At 42.5% G+C, this 24,020-nt stretch overlaps 1 protein-coding gene across 1 annotated transcript in view; it reads left to right on the top strand.

Moving 5' to 3' along the window:
- Positions 1-375: 375 nt before the first annotated feature.
- Positions 376-24,020, top strand: part of ARHGAP21 (Rho GTPase activating protein 21) — a 200,374-nt gene continuing 176,729 nt past the window's right edge. The window contains exons 1-2 of the mRNA XM_078851835.1: positions 376-394; positions 1,067-1,342. Of these exons, the coding sequence (XP_078707961.1) occupies positions 1,268-1,342 (75 nt within the window). The 5' untranslated portion in view covers positions 376-394; positions 1,067-1,267. The remainder of the gene's footprint in view (positions 395-1,066; positions 1,343-24,020) is intronic.

Raw genomic sequence — 24,020 nt, 5'->3', positions numbered from 1 at the left:
GGTCACACCGTGTTCTGTGACTTGTCCGCACCGGGCAAGCGCGGCTGTGTTGGGGGTGGGGGGCACGCCGTGCCGCTCTGGAGGGGGATGTGTCGGTGGTCTCAGGGGAGCCCTCGGTCCCCGAGGCAGCGGTTGTAAATTTCAAGAAACCGCTTATTAAAAATATAAACCAACTTGGAAAAATATCCTCCTGCACCCTCCCCCCAGCCCCGGGCAGCCCGGGAACGCAGCGCCCAGCTGGCGCCGATCTGTGCGCAGCTGGCACCAGCGGCGCGATTGCCCCAGGCACCACGATGGGGGCATTGAGTGCGAGCCTGGCTTTCATTTGCCAGGCGGCACAGACCCGTCTGCCCTGAGGGAGTCGCTCAGGCGGCTCCGGCTCCTGCTAGGCACGGTGCGTGTGCGCGGGCAGCTCGGGGCAGGAGCGGCCGGGTGGGAGGCGTCTGGGCGCGTGGCTGTGATCAGGAATAGCTCCAGCTAATGCAGAAAAACGTGGGGGCGTTTGATACGAACTGCCACCCCATCACAACCCCGACTTTGCTAGGCGTCTCCCGTTGTAATACGCGGGGGGTCCCCCCCCACTTCGGGGCAGCGGAGGGGTTGTGGCGGGGACCCTGCAACTCTGCAGACGGCCAGCAGCTGGCCTGGCGGCCCCCGACCCCACCCTGGCTCCGGAAAGCTCCCTGCAGCAGCCTTTGCCGAGACGTTTTTCCTTCTCTCCGAAGTTGCTCAAAGTTGGTGACTTTCCTGCCTCGGCTCGGCCAAGGGCGCTGCCCCCGGCGGGCTCCTGCCCCGCCGTGCCTGGGAGGGGGGCTCGGTGGCCAGCGGGATTTCTTTCCACACCCCTGGGTCACGTACCCACCCCCTCCAGTGGCACGGCCGACTGTGTGTAGCGGAGGCGGTGGATGCTTCCCGCTCCCCCCGTGTCTGGGGCTCCGGAGAGGAGGCGGAGGAGGAGGAGGAAGAGGAAGATGACGAGCCAGTGCAATTAGCCTAACAAGGGACGGGTGGCGGCAGCGGCGACTTTACCCCTGCACTGACACATCTCCCCTCTCTCCCTCGCCAGCCATGAAGGTGGAAGCCGGGGAGTTCAGCTGAAGTCCAGGGGGATCGCCCTGCCCTGCCCCATGGCAGCTCCCTGAAGCCTCCCCCACGTCCCCGGCGCGGGGCCGGCTCGGGTTGCTGCGGGGCGTTGGGCGGGCGAGCGTGTGTTTTCCAATGAGGGCTCCAGAGGATTTGCTCCTCCTTTGTAACCGGGAATGAAATAATGGCGACCCGATGGGCAGCGGGGCCGCCCGGGGCAGATGGAGGCACCGAGGCGCCCGCAGGCAGCAGCCGCCAGGTAGGAGAAGCGGGGTGCGCGGGGAGGGGGGCGGTCCCGTCAGGCGGAGGGGGGAGGCTGGGTGCGCCGCGCTAGGCCGGCTGGCGCTGAGCCCTGGGAATGGCTTAGCTGGAGCTGGTTTAATGGCCGCCCCCTCCCTGCCTCTCTCCTTCCTGCCCGCCCGCCTCAGCATGGGACGCTGGGAGCCAGGATCTGCGGTCCCCGGCAGCGGGAGGCGCCGCCGCCCCTCTAGGGGGGATCGCCGCAAAGTTTAAGTGGCTCCTTCCGCCCCTAACACACGCTCTTGGGGTGGGGGCAGCCGGGCCTCTCCCCCAGGTTTCTGGTGTTGTCGGGGTGAGGGGCAGCCTAGCCTGCCTGAGCCCGCCCCCCATTACTCCCACCCTCCTCCGGGCTATCAGTGGCTGGGACAGCCTGGCCTGCCGGCTTCTTTGGAGCGCTCTTGGTGTGCGGACCCCCCCCCCCCTCCTTTTGCAGGCAAGCTCCAGCACCTTCCAGTGAGAAATGTCTGTAGGCATAGCCTTTAACTCCTGGATATGCTGGTAGCTTGGTCCCTGAAGCCCCACGAACCTGCTGCCCTCAGCTCTGGTTTAAATGTCTGTGTGGGCGTATTTATACGTCCAGGGTTGTTGGTGGAGAGTTCCTGTATGTATTTAGTTTTAAAAACTGTGTATTAAATGCCTTATGGTAGCACTGCCTTTTCAGCGTGGTAGTCCTGGCTTGAAGGGCCCGCACCTCAAACCCTTCATTCTACACTCTGTATTATGCAAAAAGAAAAGGAGGACTTGTGGCACCTTAGAGACTTAGTCTCTAAGGTGCCACAAGTCCTCCTTTTCTTTTTGTGGATACAGACGAACACAGAAACTCTGTATTATAGCATTCAGTGCCCACCAGTGCATCATAATTAATCAGTACTGGGCATCAAGAGTGACTTTATTCAGATCTTCTTGTATATGGCTTCAGTTGAACTGTCTTAATTCAGAGTTCAATAAGAAAATCAACATACTGTATATCTATTATACTGCAGCCTGCACAAATTCTAGCCTCTTTTCCCTGGCTGTCCTTGATATTAAGGAAGAACCACCCTTACTTTTGAATTTCAGCAATATCAAGAATGCTTTGTTTCATTGAGGTCACCTGAAGTGTTGCAATGTAAAGATGTGGGATTTTATGTATTAATTTATTTTATTTTTAGTACAACTGTTTCTAGTCTGCTGATGGCCTTGACTCACTCCAGTGCCTTGATATAACAGGAGCACCCATGGTATTGTAAGATCATCCTAGTGTTGAGACCCCTGTGATATCTTAGTACAACAGGTTGAGAGGTTGGGACAAAGTGTTAGTCTTAATTCAGAATATGTTTACTTTAGTTTTGTTAGTTATAACCTTAGTGGATAAACTGTGATGCTTGTGCTGGGTGGTGACGTTGTTAACTTTTTTTTTAAATCATCAATGGAATTATCTGCATAACTGAAAGCTTGAGAATTCTTGGAAAATGCATCACTTAACTTTATGGGAAGAGAAGAAACTACACTTTTTTAATGCACAAATGAAACTACTTAGTAATTCAGCTCATACTGACTCTATTGGATCTTTGGCGCTGAGGTTTACATATAATCCACCCATCATTAGCATGGAAAACCATAATGAGTCCTTTGGAGTTGTTAGTCCATCATGTTAAGGACGCTTGGTAACTGTTTAATATGTACACTATTACCAAATGAACTAATTGTTATGGTTAAATTATATGTGAAAACATTTTTAATCCTTCGATTATAGACATGATAGTCTGTAGTAGCTACATTTTACAGGCAAATTATCTGTTGAAAATAAGCATTTATAGTTGAGATTCTCCACTACAGCAGTCGAATCATCAGTGGTACAACTGTGGATAGCATATGTGATGGCTGAACAGATCCGTCAGAGCTTGAAAAGTTAATGCCATTTACATGCTGCTGGATATTCTAGAAGTAGGAGTTTTTTGCTAGGCTCTAACTTTACAAAATATAATTTTGACCTAAGGCTGCCACAAAAGCGATTAGTGTTTCTAGTTTGGGACCTCCTCCCTTATATGGTTGGTCGAATTAGGTTTGTGTACAGAATTTATTAGGTATAAATGGAATTAAGCTCTTTAAAGTGTGAATTACCGTTTGATTTGCAAGACTGATAATTTGCATTGGGATATTAAGGCATTTCATTAATTTCTTTTCTTAATGTCTGTAATAAAAGGTATTTTAAGTTTGCAGAAATATTATAGATTGCAGCTAACAGTGGGTCTCTTTCATAGTGTGGTCATCTTGACACAAGACAACATGACAGTTATGTGGACTAGATGGTGACAAACACTGTGTCAGTTTGGGACACCATTACCCATGTGCAATTTTTCTTCACAGTTCAGTATTACACATGTACATTTAATAGTTGGCTGCAAATTGATTTACATGCAGATGATGTTGGCATGATGTGAAGTCCTGAAGCATAGCTTGTGCTCACTGTAGGGAGAGGAGTTGAGTTTGAGTTGCAATAAAAATTACAAGAATATAATTCCTAGCTAGTTAATAATACAGTTCCAAACCCTGTGTGACTGTCAAGTCTTGCTTTCAAGTCTTTGGCCTCGCCCTCTGTAAGCAAGGTAATATGATTTGATTGTTATGGCAAGAGAAGAAATATCCCATGAGAAGGGTTGTGTCTCTGTATCCATGCACACACAAGTGGGAGAATGAGGACACGCATCTTGGCTGTTTCAGCAGGTACATACTGTATCAGTAGTCTCCTGCTTTGTTGTTAGTTGGGTGCTCCACTTGTTCTGCTATGTCCCTGCACAATTCCTATTATTTCTTAATTTTTTAAGTATCCATATTTTTCTCCTGTTCTTTAACAGTTTTTCTTCTTGTCTTGGTTTTTAATTGTGTGGTGGCTTTTTCCTCTTTGCTTTTGCTTCCCCTTGCTGAAATGATTGTTGTGAGAGCAGAGATCAGAAACTTGGGCTTTTAGACTTCTGCCAGAATTTAAGGAAGCTGCTTGTATGGAGAGCAGTACTGGGAGCTAGCAGAAAAGGGAAGCGATTTCAGTGAAAGGTCAGCCCGCCACTCTTCTTGAAATTGTAGAAACAGAATTTCAAACTGGGGCAATGATCACTGAGCTTTCTCTATCACCACTGATCCTTCACTTTAAGGCCCTCTCCATCCCCCCTTCCCCGAGCATGTAAGGGAACACAGCATGTTTAAAAATGGAACTGGTATGGTACACTAGAAACTTCAGAGTTATGAACACCTTCGGAATGGAGGTTGTTCGTAACTCTGAAATGTTCGTAAGTCTGAACAAAATGTTATGGTTCTTTCAAAAGTTTACAGTTGACCATTGACTTAATACAGCTTTGAAACTTTACTAGGCAGAAGAAAAATGCTGCTTTAAATTGTCTTCTTTTAAGTGAAACACACACAGAAACAGTTTCCTTACCTTGTCCAATCTTTTCTTTTAAACTTTCCCTTTACTTTTTAGTAGTTTACATTTAACACAGTATACAGTATGTGGCTTTTTTTCTCTCTACTGCCTCACTGTATAATTCTGGCTCCAAATGAGGAGTGTGTTTGACTAGTATGTTCGTAATACTGAGGTTCTACTGTATTATAATCCACACTGGGGTTACCATCTTGGATTTCCTCTGAGAAGAAAGCATCCACACCACCACTTTCATAGCTTAAAAAGCTTCATGTTTATTTTAAATAACCTTACTGCTTCTATATCAAATGTAATACAGGTGTGTGCCGATTATAATTTGTTTACTGCATAGAAAGTAAAAGGCAAAGACGCTCTTTGATGCACCACAAGCTCCGTATTGGAGAACAAACTTGTATTCCATTAGTATTCTTGCTTAAGTAAAAGCTATTAAGCACAGCTCTGAACTCCAGACGATATTATCACAGGCCTTTTTAAAAATATCTGTCCACTACCTTTCCCCTTATGCTAGCTAAAGATTTGATATGCTGGAGATATAGAGCAAGTAATGCACTGCTTAGTTATAATGTTTCTTAGAAATGTTTGCACTAAAATCTAAAGATAAGAGGTCTCAAAGATAAGTTTCTGTTCAGTTTAACTACCAGCTAAATTGTTAGGAATAGCTGTCTTGGAAACCTTCGAAAGTTTTCTAAGTGGGAAATAAATGCTCGAATAGGGCTAGGTATCTGGAGGGTTTCTGTCTGTGAAGTCTGAAGTACAGTGGTAAAATTGACAGCCAATCAAAGTGTCAAGTCACAAAATACTGTATATATATTTAGTAAGCTAAGGACTGTGTGTTTCCATAATATTTAAAACTTTATGGATGTATTTGTGGTCAACCCTTTAAACTTTCTTTGAACTTATTACTTTGAAAGCACCACCTCTTCAGGACATCGTTGAATCTGGGACTGTAAAGGTTAGCCGGTGTGTAAAAAAAAAAAAAACATTAAATAGATTCATAACAAGTTTATGAATGCATGGACAGAACTTTGTCTCTTAGGATTAGTACTCCTTTCAGTAAGTGTGTGTAATTTGTGGTGATATGGAGTTGTGCACATGTTTCAATCAGAGAATAAATATGTATAATATAAATTCCAAAGTTACCAAAAAGGGTGGTGGCCAGCTTTCAAAATGGCTGGGTCAAGTTTTGCTCTGTCATGCTAGAATGACGCTGATTTCAAAGGAGTTATTTTTGACCTACACTGGGGGAAAATAGAGTAGAAGTTGGAACTCTCTTTGTATGGCAGAAAACATTACCTGTTTGGAAATTTAAAGAATTTCTATTTTGGTACTATCTTGGGCTAATATAGATGAGGTATAGGCAGAGCCTTCTAATACAGCTATGGATAACAGGTTAGGCAATCCCCACCTCCACCAAGCCTAGTTGATGGCTATCCTTAAGGATTTTGAACCCTGCACCATGCAAGGGGCCAAGCAGAGTACTTAGCACTTTTGTAGAAGGCACTTAGGATCCATTCTGCAAGATCACTAACCTCTCTGAATGCAAAATAACTTGGTCTGTTTTTTCTAATGTGTGCTGAGCACAGATAATACACCTGTACACACTGCAGCAGGAGATGTCTAAATAGTTACTGTTTTTTTTAACTGGTTTGGTGCAAACAAAGTTTGAGGTCCAGTCTGGATAGGTTTATGTTCACTTTTGTAAATCTATTATTTAATCTGAAATTTACCAATTAATGTTAAAATGACATTTCACTGCCATCTCTGCCCCATAACTTTTTGTTTGTTCCAGTTACCTTTCTTTCTGACAGATGACTGAGGTGATTACAGGGAAAACTTGTTCTGCTGAAATGGTTTATATATTTCAGGATTATGCTTTTTTGAACTTGGCATACTCTTTAAAATGTGTAAAACATCCTCAGTGGTTAGACACTTCTTGTAGTTTAATGGTAACAGAAATGGCTTTGAAAAAGTAAAAGCTGCCCCACATATTTTCTAACCATTTGGACAACACAACCCAGTTCTCCTCCTTTGCTGGTTCTTTTCCCCAGTGATAAGAGCTGGAAGGGGGCAGAAAAGATATAAGCTTGTTTAATAGATACTGTTCAATGACTTTTTTTCCCTACAGGTTTTTATGTCTATTTTATATAGGCTAGAAATAGAATTACCGGTAAAAATTTTTTTTAGGAAACTTTTGAATAAAAATGGATTTAAGCTGTTAATAACTTGTCATTGTTTTGAATAGAGCAATAGCAGGACTTATTAATGTGAGCTACTAGCTATGCAGTATACTTCCATGCAGGGGTTTTAAGTCCATATTTTGAGCTTAGTTCTTGCTTTGGTGGCAGTGTGCTATTCACCTTGTACAGGTAGTGGCCCTCATTTATTTGGCTAGATTGAAGGGTCCATGGGGATAATTGTCTTAGTCTGTCTGTTTATAAAAACCAAAATAATATATATTTACTTACTTCCGTCCTCCATGCCCTTTTCACAGGTCACTTCTTAAAACTTATGCTCTTTGGAAATGGACCTATGTCTTCGTGTGAGGTTGTTCAGCACCCAGTACAATGGGCTGTGATCTTGTTTTGGGGCCAATGGGTGTTACAGCAAAGTAAGCATTAAACAAGACTTGGCTTTTAATATAAACGTAGCCAGTGTATCATTTGTACATGAATATGTCTAAACAGATAATCCCTTCTTCGCTCCCAATTCCATGCTGATATAAATATTTAATAAATGTGTGCAAAACCCATAAAACCACATCAAAATACACTCTTTTTCCCAGAGAGGGGGTGCACTTTGGTTACATTAGCCATTAGGTCAATGAAATATGCTTTGCATTGTGACTTCATCTTTGTTCTTAAGGTCAGAAAACTATTAGTTTTATTTTTGCATTGTAAGATGCAACATTAATGCTCTCTCCAAAAGTAAGATGTTTAGAAAGTTGCTTCTATGTTTTCTTAGTAGCAGTGCTGCATCTATGTTTTGAGTACATTGCTAAGCTTTCCTTTTAGATCCATGTCCCCTCTGTCAAAGCTTCCTTCTTCAGTTCCTTAGTTTTTGGTAGAGGAACTGTACAAATAGTGCCACTGCTTCTTTCTGGGTTAGTCAGTGGGATATAAATGAATTGCTTTCAGCTGAAAGCAAACTCTGTTTTTGCCTTACATTGTCTGTCTTTAGTTATAACAGCTTGTGTACTGTGAGCTCTCTTATACAAACTACATTACCCAAAGCATTGTGGGCTGTCACTAGACTGAATAGGCATTGTAGTTTGGGGAGCTCGGTTATGGATCACGCTGTTAGTAAATACTTTGTGCTAGACATGCATTTCAATGTCAGTGCCCTTCTTTAATTCTGAAAAATACGAACAGCTGTTTAGGTTTTGAATCTTGCTTGCAGTCATGAGTTTACACCCTTGGGAGGATAGGTAGTGGACCTATTTTTGTTTCCAATTTCTTTATTCCCTTTTGCCAGCTGCTACTGCTTCACTGAGGGTGAATGAGGTGTCTCCTCTGAGGCCGGTACTAATTATGGATAGTCTATTTGCTTTTATATATACATCATTTGCATAATGTGTTGGGGGGGATACTGTATGGTTTGCACAAAGCACTAGAAAATGTACTGTAGGGAATAATCCTGCACTAGCATCTGGGGGTGGACTGTATGTTCTAATCTTTCTCATTTTTTTGATATCTGTGAGATCTTACTCTTAAAAACCGAGTAGAACTCATTAAATCCTATCAGAGGGAAACTCTTAATTGGTTTCTGTTAAACAGTTGCAATCTGCCCAAATGAAATGAAAGGAGAGCCTTGACTCTGCTTCTAAATTAATCTTGCATTTGTACTTTCCTCACTTTGTAGTCATTGACTGAAATGGTAATATGACCCAGTGATACTGGAAGAAAAACTTGTATATATTCATTCACACTTTAATAGACTGAACATAAATATTCTTATTTTGTTGAATTGTGAGGGTTTTTTTAAATGATTGTCTTTTTTTAAAAAAAATCTAGCGAAGTCCTCTAAAGACAATGGTGTGGTGCTTTTTTGGGTAGTTTGTACCACTCCTGCAGTGCAAGGATTTCCTTGGATGGAGGAGATGTTGGTTTAGTCGGGTTGTGGGGATAAGTGAGAGTGTTTGGGGTTCCGTAATTCCAGCTTGTCAGAAGGGCCATTGGCAGCCAGTGTAAATGAGAGCCGAGTAATTAGTAACTTTTACCTTGGGGGCTAACCCAAGGTCCCTGAAGAGAACCGTATGACTGGAGGAGTGCAGAAGTAATTTAAGCCACCCTTGTAGTCTCTTCACACACCCAGCGTTGTACAGATTGCTTCTTGGCCACAGCGGAGGATCTGGGCTAGTTTATTATATAATAAATGTACATGGTGAATACAAGAGAAACCTATTTTTCTTAAAGTATGTCCATTTATGGGAATAAAGAACAGCCCTAAGTGTATCTTAGTTCATTTTGGTTTGTAGTCATGTGTCTTTCATGTTGCCCTTTCTCTGGTTGCTGGGTTTCTCAAATCAAACCATCAAAATTTTGGTTGGTGGTTTTTTTTGAGGGATGCACACTTTCCTGTTTCTTGACTGCTGGTTGTATTTAAATCTTTAATATTTCCATGAAACCTTATTCAGATGAAATAAAAAGTGGGTGCTGATTTTTTTATATTAAGAATCCAGGAAGGATGTGAGAGAATGGGCAGTCTTTTTAAAAAATAAAAATAGTTAGTCTCCTTGGGAGGGCTGCTTGGGAATAGTTGGGGCATAGAAGTTGTGTATATCCAAATAGCTTAAACAGTCCATGAGACTTACTGAAGAAAGAGTAAATAGTGGGTGTGTGTATATTAAAAAATTAACTTTGAAATTTTCCCTGTTTAAAGGAACATAGTCAAATACATGTAGAGAAATTATTTCCTCTTATGAGGATCAACATTTGGCAACGTGGCAGAACCTTTTTTCCTATTGGAACCTTTATTCCTTTTTGGTGCCACCTACGCAGATCTGGGAACTGAATTGAAGAATAATGTTTAAATTCACAGTAATACATTGTTGCAGCTAAACTGGCTTCTGATTTGGTTTGGATGGGTCAGCATGATCAGCATGGATGGGTTCAAACCTTCTTAGAACATGGTTTTTAAAAATAATCTGATAGCTTAGATAAAGGCTTAGGCTAAATATTTTGAAATTATTTCTAATGAGGCTTTTACACACCCATGCTGTTCGGCCAAACTGTTAGTCCATCTACAATAATAATTCATTTGCATTAGTACATGGAAACCTACACCTTGTTGAAATGTAGTTCTCTTGCATGGTAGATGGGTCTAAGCATAGCTTAGACCCATCTGTAGCAATGCTGCTGGTGTTCAAGGCTTTCATGTAGTTAAGCACCATTTACCTTGTGGGGGCACTGTGTTTTAACTTTGTATTGGGACGCTAAGACATGGCTATGTTGGTAATTTAATTAGCACCTTAAATAAGTTTGTCTGAAACAATGTTTAAACACTGTTCCTTAATTCAACTTGTAGTCCAATGTAGGTTGACCTGATTTGAACCTGGCTGTTTCTTCATCTTTTTATGATTTAAAGGGCTAGAGTTCATTATATACCTAAAGGGGGTGCAACACTGTGGCCACCAAGGATTTCCCCTTTGCACACAAACAAAAAAAGGTGTAAAATCTTTTCAGAATTTTGGGTGAAGAAGGGAAGATCAGATTTGGAGATGTTCACCACTCAGTCAGTAGCTCCACTTGCTTTTACCCTTATCTTTTAGCACTGGTTAAGGCTCATTTGGAGGAGTTCACCTTTTGATAGTGATCTCCTGGTGAAAAGCAGTCTTGTCACATTACTTCCTTTCTCTTTACCTGTGGTTACTGTTCATTCCATCTCCCTTTAATCCCTTTCCTGATAAATAGGGACCTATTATGATTCCAGTGACAAGTATTTCCATTGTGCAGCCACACAAGCTTTTCATCACTCAACTGAGTCTTGCAAAATTCCGCTTGCTTACTCTTGCAGCTGTTTGTTTTTGTTTCATCATCATTCACCATGGTAGAGGGCAGATAAGTAAACTTTGTGCCTGGATTGGTAAATTTTTATGCCAAATTTACTAGCCTTTCACTCTGTTCCACGTATTCAAGACTTTCCCTTACTGATCTCCTCTGAATAGGGTCGGGCATTTACTGGGTGTTTTCACTTGTTCCGGTGGTCTTTCAGAGGCTGCTGAAGGGAGAGGATGTATGATACAGGTCAACTGGTGAAGTAGTGAGCCATAGTAACTGACTTGTAGGTGGTGTCGTTCATGATTTTTTTTTTTTTTAAATCCATAGCACTCAGTTTTTTTTGTCGGTTATATTGTGATTAAAAGCTCAAAGTATATACTATACAGAATATGAACTTGTATCCCACTATACAGCATAGTTAAGTGAATTAGGCCTTGTCTACGCTACACATTAGGCTGACATAAACTGCCTTATGTCAACTTAACTGTGGAGGTATACAACTGCAATGCCCCTCCCACCAATTTAACTCACCTGCTATTCTGACATAGTAAAACCACCTCCAACAAGAGGCATGGTGTTTATGGTGATGCAGTGTTGGCGTTGTCACTGAGTAGCTTATGTCTCCCTAAGTGGCCTCCAGGAGGTTTCCATCATGACCACTCTGGTCACCAGTTTGAGCTCTACTGCCCTACAGCCAGATACACAGGCATGCGCCCCTCCCCCTTTAAAGCCCTGGGAATTTTTGAAATTCCTCTTCCAGTTTGCTCATTGTGGAGAGCTCACATTGCATCTGTCTAGCTAATTATGCTGGCTCCCCCGGCATATGCACTCTTGCCTGGAGTACACCGGAGTTGTTGGATCTGATGGGTCTGTGGGGAGAGGAGGCTGTGCAGTCTCAACTCTGCTCCAGCTGCAAGAACTGATTGCTCGTGACATGGAGGAGAAAGGGCAGTGCCATGCCAAGATCAAGGAGTTGAGGCAGTTGTACCAGAAGGCAAGGGAGGCCAATCATCAGTCTGGTGTGTTGCCAAAGACATGCTGCTTCTACAAGGAGCTGCACGCCATCCTCGGCAGTGACCTCATCTTCACCACCAAGAGCCTGTGGCTACCTCAGTAGGGCTGGAGACAGTGGCTGGTGGAGTGAATTCTGAGGACACCGTGGTGGATGTGGAGTTGAAGGATGGGGGACAGGCGACACGGATGTGCGGTGGCATGGCAAGCCAGGAACTCTACTTAAGTCCTGAAAGGTCCAGCCAGTTTTATGCTGTGGCACGCCTGATGCAGAAGAGGGGAGCTCCGGTAAGTAGTCATTGAGCTTTGGTGCTGCAGGGAGACATGAGGTAAATCTATGGGTAGAAGAAGGATTTAAATAACCAATGCAGGCACTGTTTGTATCTGCTTCTCATTCCCCTAAGCAGCTGGGCAGAAGAGGCCCTGTGGAAAAGTTTGTGGATGCCCTGGGAGTTCTCCATAGAAATCTCTAGGAAAATTTCCTGGAGCTACTCTCGGGAGAGCAGCCTTGTGTCTTCCCCTGCTGTAGGAAACTTTTCACCCCAGTTGGCAGTTATTTCTGCAGGTACCAAAGAAGCACACAGTGAGCAGCATATGGACCCAGTCTGCAGCCATGCACAAGCAGGAACTGCACCCTTGCATCCTTGGTTATCCACAGGAGCGAGAGATCAGCTGCTATCACCCTTACTTGTGGAAAACGGTGCCATTATTCAGAATAATGGCCCTAGGCGCTTGCAGTGATACCTCTCTGAAACCCCTCCACCCTTAGTTTTATTTTCCCCCTCTCTCCCTGGGCTGAACTCACCATGGCTGGGGCTTGCACCATGCTGTGTGCCTGCCAAGGGGAAGTGAGAAAGTGGTGTTTTTATAACTTGTTTGAATCAAGGCTGTGCGTGCACGCTCAATAGTGTTTGTGTCTATTGTTTAGCTTCTGCAGATGCGCCCTTAATGGTCTCCTCCTGCACACAGACTGAGCGCCTCTGTCAGATAAGGAGAAGAAACAGGAGGATTAAAGGAAGACCTATTCCAGGAGGTGCTGCAATCTTCTAATTGTAAGCAGAGAGGCTATCAAGGAGAAACTGCATATGGATAGCCAGGAGAGGAAATGGGCAGGATACAGCTGCTTCAGGACCAGACAGACATCTTGAGGTTCCTGACTGAACTGCAGATGGAACACATCTTTGCTTGCCTCCCCCTGCAGCTCATGCAGAACTGCCTTCCATGCCCTCTCCACACTTCCCATCCACCCCACGTTCCTTGCATGTTCCTGGGCCATCTCAGTACTCCATGCACTTCACTCTGAGGGACATGTATCACAGTGAAAGCTGGGCATATACCCAACTGTGAGAGCCTCATTTGGAAATGTGTTCTTCATTTTCATGTCCCTTTCAAAATGTAGTTATGTTTGTATCTGTTTGAATAAAAATGTACTTATAGAAAGCTAAGGAATCTTTATGGGTCTCCTACAAATGGTGATTGCTGCTGAAATTCATATACAGGGGCAATCAGAGCATTTTCATTACAAAACAAACCTCCTCCTCCACCCCCCCAATCATTACAGGGTTCATACTACGCTGCAAGAAAACAATACCTAGGTAAATGCATTACCTACAGACATGTTACTGGGGCTATTGTCAAACTGCTCCTTCAAAACCTCACTGATAGCCCCCCATTGAGCTCTATGCCAGCTCTGGTATCTGGCTGCTCAAAATCAGCAGCCAGCTTATCCACCCTTGAAAAAATCCCCCAGCTTCACAAATGTTATGCACAGCACAGCAGGATGCTATGACTATCAGGATATTTTCCTCATTGAGTTCTAACCTGCCAAAAAGGCAGGGTCCATGACCCTTTAATTGGCCAAAGTCATTCTGCACCTGCTGAGCCTGTTGTTGAAGCACTCCTTGCTGCTGTCAAGGTTTCTGGTGTAAGGCTTCATGATCCACAGGGGCAAAGGGAAACGGGGCCTCCAAGGATCACTATTGGCATCTCCGCATCCCTGATTGGAATCTTCGGTCTGGAATGAGTCCCTGCTTGCAGCTTTCCAGGTCCATGTTCTTGAAGATGCATGCGTCCTGCACCTTCCGTGACCACTGAACATTGATGTCAGTGAAATGACCCCAGTGATCTACCAGAGCTTGCAATACTATAAACAAGTAGCCCTTTCTGTTGATGTACTCCTCTGCAAGCTACTCTGGGGCCAAAATGGGGATGTGTGCGTCATCTATTGCTCCGCTGCAGTTTGGGAATCCCATTGCTGCAAAGCCATCTACTATTTCTCACACATTTCCCAAAGTGGCAGTCCTTCATAGCAGGAGGTGATTAATGGCCCTGTACACTTGCCTCACTACAACCCCAACAGTGGACTTCCCGACTCCAAACTGATTTGCCACTGAACGGGAACAGTCTGGAGTTGCCAGCTTCCAGGAGCAATCGCCACTTTCTTCTCCACTGTTAGGGAAGTTCTCATTCTAGTGGTCTTTGTGCCACAGTACTGGGGCGAGCTCCACATACCGTTCTAAGAAGGTGGCTTTTACACATCCAAAGGTTTGCAGTCACTCCTTGTCTTCCCATACCTGCATAACGATGCAATCCCACCACTCAGTGCTTGTTTCTTGTGCCCAGAACCGACAAAGCAGCTGCTCCGTGAATGCCAAAAGCAATCTTGAATTGTTTCTTTCCATGGTGCACAGCAGGGCAGACACCACAGTGTCATTTAATTTGTAGCTCATGAAATACTACAGGATCAGCCACGTTGTATTCATAACGCTTGTCACAAGCCTAGAGAGCAGTGCAGGATGCATGCTTTGAGATAGAGGTGGTGGGTGTGCAGTTTACAGGGGCTGTTGAAAAGCAGCATGAAATGTAATTGGAACCCCATGGAATGATGGGACAGAGAACTGCATTATGGGGCAATGAGCCTGCCCCCATGAGACACTGGGAACCCTTCCCAGAACACCCAATGGCAGATGGTGGTGAGTTGCACAATGGGATAGGTACCCATGGTGCACTGCTTTCTCTGTCGATGTTGTCATTGGCTATCCCTTGATATGAGGCTGTCTGCTGGGGGAAAGGTCCTTGCTGAGACTTAAGATGGCTGAGGAGTCCAATTTGTGCTCTACAGGTTTTTCTACATGTGACAGGTGCTTGCTTGGAAAGAACAGGATGCTGTACCCTTTCCTTCCTTCCTCTACCGCTTCTCAGTCTCTTGAACAAGGCGATTCTCTTCAAAATTGGCTGAGTCTTGATGTATGATGGGATGCCATTGCAGTCTATTACCAGCCAGCTCTTCCAGTTCATGGGGTCTCCCTTCTTAAGAGTTACTTTCACTGTGTCCTTGTAGTGTTTCCTCTGTCCCTTGCAGGTCCCCTTCTCTTTTCTCAACTTACCCATGGTGACTTGCTTCGGAAGACGAATATCTGCCATCTGTGCACGATGACCACCCAACAAAGTTGATGTTTCATAATCTTTGCCTCAAAACTGGTGATGTTAGCTGCAGAGAAAACATTGGTTTTGGTGCGATGGTCTTCCTATCTGATCTGGAGAATCTTCCTAAGGCAGCGCTGTTGATACCACTTCAGATGCTTAAGATGGCTTTAGTATGTCCTCCATGTCTCACACCATAAAGAAGAGTGGGGGTAATGACTGCATTGTAGACCAGGTTCTTAATTTCCATCTGCAGATCTCTGTTGATAAAGACATGATGGAGCAACTTTCCAAAGGATATGCTGGCACAATTGGTCCTATGTTCAATCTCCACATCAAGATTGGCTGTCTGGGAGAGGTGGGAAATGCTCCTTTTCCAGGGGTTCACCACCAATCACAATTCTGTCAATGCAAGATTGCTAACTGTGGATGTGCTCCGCCATCACAAGGAGAGTTGTGTGGATGTGCAAAAGGAGGTTTAATTACAGCAGAGGATGATCATCAATGTAACTAAGTTGACTTAACTTTGTAGTGTTGACATGGCCTTAGTCAACAAGCAACTCCATTTTCTGCAGTTGTCATGATTCATAATATGTAGTCATTTTGCCTTTTTGAAAATGTTGTTGTGTGAATGAACTTCATTTTTGGTTGAATGATGGATATTGGATTAATGGACAGTCAAATGGAAAAGAACCGTCTGTTTGGGAGAGCAGGTAAGGACTTTAGTGGCCATTAAGATTTTCCTCACAAAACGTTCCCATGAGATTGTTTGTTTATAATATACTATGATTAGTCTGGGCAGGTAACATACGTTGCCATTGTTGTCTATTACTGTCCTTTTTCCAGTGTGATGTCTGAACAAGCATCATGTAGTCACTGTTACAGGAATAGAAATAGTAACTGGGGAATCAGGAGCAATGCTGAATGCTTTGGTTTCTGGATTCCAGAAGGTCTGATACTCCTAGCATTTTGTATTTTTTTCCCCTAATTCTTCTTGATTTTTAAACTTTCCCAGAGTAATGTATACTTTCATTGTTTTAACTATTTAGTAGCTGAGGCCAGTGGCCTTTTAGGTGGCTGGCTCTTAGAATACACCTGGTGAATGAAAACTTTTTTTGTTAAAGTGTGCTTCAATAATTCCTTAGTTAAACTCTTGCCTTTGCAACAACACTTTATTTTAATTAGTGTTTGTAGTGTGCTTAAACTTAGCTATATTTAATTGTTAGGATTGGGAAAACTATATTCTCCTTGTCTTGTAAGTAGTTCCTTGCTTCAGAGAACTTTTGTTCAAAATATTTACTGAGCAATATGCAGAGCAAACGATGAGCAGAACAAATGCTGATAAGAAAATGCATAGATGTTGTCATTGAATATAGCTGATTTAATTCCAGGACAACTCTACATTAATTGTAAACACTTCTTTCTCCTACCAAATTGATGTAATTTATTTTATTAAAATGGAGGCCTGTTAAACCTTCAGTGGCAGTGTTTTTAATTGAAAGCGAGACATATGCTCAGGGAGGATTTGATTTAAATCACTAGTCAGAAGACTTGATTTAATCATGGATTTCGACATACAAGTCCATTCTTATTGGTTATGACCTTAATACATATTCTTCACAACTCAGAGATAGATGTAGGTTTCATTTTTAGAAGTTACACACTATACATTTTTAAAGGGATTTATTTTGAAAACTTTTCAGATTAGTTTTACAGCTATATCAGGAAATGACTGGTTATTTCATTTACCAAAGGTAATTGAAGTAGATATTTATGAAGTCATTGGGAGGTGAACTATCTCCAATTCAACAGGTTAATCATTAATATTTGGAGGATTTTCTTGCCATGCTGTATTAGGAGGAGAACATCACCAGACAGACATTTCAATTGTTTTATTTAATTAAAACAACATTATGTATTCTGGATTTTTTTTCTTCAACAGCAAACATATAATTTTTTAACAAAACAAGCATATGACTTTTTGAATTTAAACATTCAAGTTTTTTAAAGTCAAAAGGTTTAAGGTTTTTAAAGGTTTGTTTTTGTTTAATATTATTTTGAAATGAAATATTTTAAAAACAACAAAAAAAATTAAATAGACTGTCAGCCAGGTCAACATGAGAAACGTAAAATATTGGCTTCTGCAGCTAACTCAGTCATCTTCACTTTCATTTTCCTGTTCATAATATGGAAAAGGAAAACAAGTTTTCCTGCTTTTTCAGGTCCCAAATGATTTCTCAATTTGGAATGAATTAGTCCAAAGGAAGAAAATATTCTTTCTACACTGGCAGAAGAAGCTACTGCTGTTAAAAGTGAGATCATCACTTCAACAGTCTCTGAATCCAAGTGCTTAAGTGACTTCCACCAGTTCACTGGTGTGACTTTCTTTAAAACCTCATCAGCAAACATATATTTCTTGAATGGTTCACCCTTAGCTCTGAAGTTTATTATAGTTGGCATTATGGAGGGATGATTGCTGGATGTCCATGTCATAGACAACTCTTCCTCTTCAGCCGTTAAGGTTTGACCCCAGTACCAAGTATTGAGTATATTTTGCAAGAAAATGAGCTACAGATAGTATCCCATTCATTTTTTGTTTTAATGCTTGTAATTTAACTCTGTCATTGCATATTTCTCTTTTTAAGATCTCACTCAGTTCCTTCAAAATTTCAACAGCGTCAGCAATAAAACAGCTGTTTCCCTGCATTTTGTTCAAGGCTTCAGAAATGGGCTTCAGGGTACTCAGCATGTGTTCAGCATTTCTCTTATGCCCAGTGTTGAGAACTTTAGCTGTAACCGTGCCATCTATTTTTTCACAATTTTGTTCACAAACTGACATCAGATTAGGCCAGTTCTCGATGTCGTGCTCAAAACAGTCCACTACTGAGTTCCAGCGCACGTCTTGTGGGAGAGTTAGCTTGGTTCCTCCCACTTTTTTCAGAGCAGCTGCTGCAAAGTGGTTGTTATGAAAGTATTTTGCAGTTTCAATAGCATTAGCCTTTATTTCTGGAACACTGAAGTCTTTGGCTAGGAGGTGCATCAAATGAGCACTGCAGTCGTATGCTATTAGCTTGGGACTCTCTTCTAAATTTCTTCTCATCTTGGATACATTTGCCACATTGTCTGTGACCAAGCTGCGTACTAGACATTTTTTTTTTCAGTTTGTTAGCATTTACTGCTACTTCTTGTAAGTATTCTGATGTGTGTGCATTTCCTGATGTATCAATTGTTTCTGTAAGGAAGACTTCCCGTCCGCCGCACGCGCCCCCCTCCCCGTTGTCACATAAGCACATACAGCAGGATTGTTGTGGACATTGATCCACTCATCAAGACTCATGTTAACAATTTCACCCTCTAGACCTTTACGCACTGCTCAATTTCTCTTTCATACACTTTATCCAGCAATTTGCCTGCAACATCTGCTCTGTTGGGTGTGCTGTATCCTGGTCTTAATGACTGAACCATGTTAATGAAATGTGGATTCTCAATCATACGGAGAAGAGAGTTTGCATAAACAAACCTGGCAGTTTTTTCATCAATTACCGCTTTTTGTAATCTGCTGGTTCTTATCACAAACTTATCTATGGTTGTTTCTGGATGATGGGGAATTTTCTAAAAAATGTATTTATTTTGCTACAGGTGATATACTGTGGCTATGTGACATACATGATGTGACTGAAACACTATCACTGGCAGATATCTCTGAAACTATAGAAAATGATGGTGATCTTTGAAGGTGGATAGTCTTCAGAATCCTGTATGTTGAGGATGGATTCTCCTAAACAAAATAAGTCAATGCAGTTGTTTAATTATTATTACCATACTGCTCATTTAGTATTACTCCTAGAATTCACTGAGAGTACTATTTTAAAGGTGAAACTGTGTAAAAGGAAAATCTGCTTATTTCAGCTATTTTTTATCACAACTGCATCTCAAATGACAGTACCCTAGAGTAACAACTATATTTTTTTTTGCTCAAACATGAGAATTCAAGAATAGTCCAGGTGGAAGACAGGCAGTCCTTTTTTATTTCATACTTCTTGCAAAAGTTTACCAGCCTGAAGATCCTGCATATTCAGACACATTCCTTTCATCCTCTTCAACGCAGCTTCCTCCTGAGAAGGAACACTTCTCCTGATGATGTTTCATTTGGGCAATCAGGCCTTGCATTTCTTTGTTGCACTGTTTGCATTTTGCATGCATGCGTGTCTTACCCACAGGTAGAGGAACTTCATTAAAATATTCCCAAACTGGGTCTCTTTTATGGTTTTCCCTTCTAGTGAGAGAATGGTGTGGTAGATCTCGAATCAATGAAGGCTATGCTCAGAAAGGGCTGAAGACTTCTGGAATATGCTGCTCAAACAATTTTCACTTTTGTATCTCCAGACTTCTCCTTGTCCAGATCTATTTCACCCCCAACAATCTTTTATTCATTGAACTTTTTGAAACTGCATTTTGATACAGAGGTAAGGGGTTGACTCTGTGTATACAAATTTGCAGAGGGACAATAGGTTTGAGGTCTGTTATTTCTCACCTCTATTATTTTATTTAAAAACATTTTTGTTATCTATGAAGACACAAATCCACAGTTTGAGTACTGAAAAACTAAGCATCTCTGATAGTACTCAGTCTGGAAGATAAAAGAAAAGGAGTACTTGTGGCACCTTAGAGACTAACCAATTTATTTGAGCTTGGTTAGTCTCTCAGGTGCCACAAGTACTCCTTTTCTTTTTGCGAATACAGACTAACACGGCTGTTACTCTGAAGTCTGGAAGATACTGAGTCCCATTGGATAGATAGAAAGATTAACCTAAATAATCTATACGGAAGCCCCTGGAACCCCATAATATTGGGTCCCTAATCTATGAACTATTGGAACTCGTTTACAAAAGTTTTCGTAAACGTTACATGAATATATTGTCTCATACTATAGAATTAGAATTTATAATCCCTATTCCATGATGAGTTATCTTTGAGCTATAATGTATCTTAATTGAAACTATCTTTAGATAGGTATTTGTTTCCCTCAAAAAAACTTTTTAAAAAAAATCCATTTTTGGGGGGGCTGGGGGTTGGGTTATTTTTTAAAATCATTGATTTTTATCCACCCTGCATATGCTACTGAATTGCTAAGTGTGATACTATCCCAGTAGCAATGTTCATGTTTAGTTGTGGAGAGGCACTCTAATTCTCAGATCCTCTTTTCTGGCACTTGTGATTTCTCTAGAAAAATAACCCTTTAGGCGACTCTTAAGTTTTTTCTCATCCTAAATGCGTTCATAGATTCTGAAAGTCTGCTTGACTGCTTTTGAATTATCTCTGACCACAAAGGTGGATTTTAAGTCTTGAATTCACTAGTTACATAGCTTGTATATCTAAATCTCAGTATGGTGCAAGAAATACTGGCATTTATTAATCATTACATGCATAGCGCATTTTCTTCAATGTGCGGTACCTATTGTTTTCAGATGGAGACTTCCTTTCGGCCATCAGTGCCTTCATTACATCTGAGTTTGACTATTGTAAGCTCTGCCTAGGGCAGTGGTTCTCAACTCGTGGCCCAATCGGCACACATCTGAGGCCCATGTGACATCCTTGGGGCCATACAGGTAGTGTATATATTGTGTGGCTACGTCCTATGTTAACACAGAGAGAGCCGCATATGCGTCCCACAATGGTAAATAGGTTGAGAACAATGGATGTAGGGGAAACTCTATGAAATCCCTTCAAAAGCTCCACATACACTCTTCTTCAGAGTGAAATGAGCGCTGTCCAGAGCATGTCAGATCTGTTTTGTTATCTCTGCACTGGCTGCTCATAATCTTTTGGGTGAAAACTATGGTGCTGTTCACTTTCTTCAAAGGCCAAAAAGCATTGATGCCAAATCATCGACAATTTGTTCTGTCGCTTTTGACCTTCTCTGAGAGCTGTGGTTCATCTAAAACATTGGCACTAACCCTTCCTAAAGGTGAAGTTTGCAGGAGCTGTAGGCAGAGCATTCTTCTGATTATGTTTAATCATGAATTTAGCCACATGTAGAGTTACAAGAGCCATTTTCATCCAGATTATTGACTGTGGGTTACAGAATTCTGGATGCTTAGCTGATTATCCTAATCCTTTCTTCTGTCTTAAAGTTGTAAGCCACAGTGTTCTGCTCCTTGTATTTGGAAATATTAATGACCCAACTTAAGACATGTAAAGTGTGCACTGATACTGTTGCGGTGAGAGCCTCATAAATGTGTGTTAAATATGTATAATCACTGATAGCTGCAGAATACTAGCAATGTAATTTTTTTTTTTTTGGAGTTAAGGTGTAGTTACAGTGTGGGAATTCTAAATTTAAATTTCCTGGCCCCTCTTGGGAGATGCATACTTATCAAAAACTATATATCCTTCCACTGCTTAATGCTCTTATCCTCATTTTCAAGTTTTACAAAGGTTGCAGCTGTTGGGTAGCACACTTGATAAGGGCAACACAATCACTAGACATCAAGACCTAGTGAGAGCAGCTCATCCTGCTGCTGCTTCTGAGTCCTTCTCACAGTTGTTCTGGAGCAGCTCCTCTGCTTCTATTCTAGTACCTCTACTCCAGCCCAGCCCAGCCCACACTACCATACCAGAGGACTGAACTCCAGGGGAAGAGCATCGCAGATCCTAATGAGCATCCTGTCTTGGCCACCCACTTGTGAGAGGAATCCAAGCCTCTTTGCTCTGGATCTCCTGGGGTGTGTTAAGCTTTTGGAGCCTGACTGGAGTTCTGCCACTGTCCCAATTTTTGGGGGTCCCTAGGCACACTCATGGCACAGACCTTCTCTCTGGCACTCCCTCCCCCCCCTTCTGAGTGGTGGAACTTGCTGTCCAGCCACCTAGCCCCTCTGGCCGCAACGCTGACCCTTCAGACTCCCCTGTACTTAAACACGCACCTCTCCCTAAAAAGTGTGAAACTTCTGGATGTAGTTTAACTCCCTCAGGGCCACGCAGCAGTTGTGAAGAAGTCAACACCCACACACACCTTGTTCAATCTAATGTTATGCTCTTTACTTAACAGGTAAAGTACAGATCCCGCAAAAACAATAAAACATCCTAAACACACTATCCCTCACTACCTCACCCTCCCTTGGGAGTTCTTTTGCGGGGGATCGGTCCTGTCAGGCAGGCAGGCAGGCATCGTCCTCTGCTTGCTTACCTACCCCTGTCCTTGCAGCAGCCATCCCCATCTTAATGTGGTTCAAAATGTCTCTTTTCCACAGTTCCCTCAGTGACACCCCCCCCATCCCTTTTCGGCTGCTGCTGGGGTCACCTGCTTCTCTTGTTCTGTCTTTTGGTCTTCTTTCATTACTCCCAAGCCTACCTCTCTTCAGCCAAGAGTAAGTGTCTTCTCCCAGGTAGAGCGAACCAATTGTCCAAGGGGGTGTTATTTTGACCAGACTATCTTTGAGTGCTGATCATTCACCATTGTCTCTGGCCTGGCAGACACATGACACCACCTTTCTTCCTCATGGGGGATCCATGTACACATAGGCTTTCCGTGACAATGTAATTTCATGATACAATTTCATAAAATCATGCAAAGTTCAGAAGTGGTACAGACAGAACCCCGATTCATCACAAAGGGAAGCAGCACTTTAAGGGTATATGTATACTGCAGTTAAACACCTGTGATTGGCCTGTGTCAGCTGTCTCAGACATTTGGGCTTGCTCTGGAGCCTGAGTTCTGGGACCCCAAGGTGGGAGGGAAACCTGCCCCTGCTACTACTTGGGTCTGCAACTCTCAAAATGCCCGTAAATAATCCCATTACTCAAATAACTGTAGGGGTTGCAAAGTGATTTTTTGCTGTCTTATGCAGGTGGTGGATTCAAAAATGTTAAGAACTGATACTTTACACTACTCTTGTTTGGCCATTTTTTAAAAACCAGTATCCAAAAATATTAGGTGCCACACAGGAACATAAAGACACAGTCACTGCTCTGAATGACACATGACTTGATGAGGACAATAATACTAAGTTTTGTAGGGCAGTGGAGGAGAGGCAGAGTAAGATGACACAAGGTGTATACAATAGAAACAAATAATTCCCGCTAGGCAGATGTATTGCTTAGAATACATTTCTCATTCCTCTGCTACTGATAGAGTAGTGTATTTCTACATTTCCTCTATTACAAATTTTAAGATAAGTCCTGATAAATTATTGTGGGCTCACTTTAACATTTGATATTTTAAAGCCTCTCATGATCTAGCTGCCAGTATTTTCAGACCCTTTGTTATCTGATGTGGGTTTATTGTGTGTGTGTGTGTGTGTGTGGTGGTGTGTTGTTTTTTTTTTTTTTAAACACTCCCGTCCTCCAGGACCCCTCTAGGCATATCAATCTTTTCCTCCATCTCCTGGACTTGGAGAGTGTGACCATAGCTCCCGTTGGGAGCTATCAAATACCAGTTGGATTGTCTGTCAGAGGGCTCCTTGACCAATATAAAATGTTCCCATGGTGGACAGTGTTGTATCTGCGGCCTTCTTGGCACCTCTCAACTGGGAACGTGAATGTTGGAAACTGAACTCTGTCTTAAAACCTGCCAGTGGGTGGTATGAGCTGTTGGTGTAAAAATCTCAGAAATGTGGAACATTTGTGGTGTTCTTCTGTGTGGTGCAATAATTGATGGGTTTTTAACTTAAAAAAAAAAAATTGGGTCACTATGTCCCACAACCATTTTTGCAGTCTGTTACTTACAGAGGGAGAGATCAGATTGCTTGGGAGTGGGGATAAGGTGCCCGGTCTGAGTATCTTGTGTGGGG

The sequence above is a fragment of the Lepidochelys kempii genome, chromosome 2, assembly GCF_965140285.1.
Source record: "Lepidochelys kempii isolate rLepKem1 chromosome 2, rLepKem1.hap1, whole genome shotgun sequence".
NCBI classification, from domain to species: Eukaryota; Metazoa; Chordata; order Testudines; family Cheloniidae; genus Lepidochelys; species Lepidochelys kempii.
Note: the sequence above shows the minus strand (reverse complement) of the source record. Positions and strands in the feature narration are given on the sequence as shown.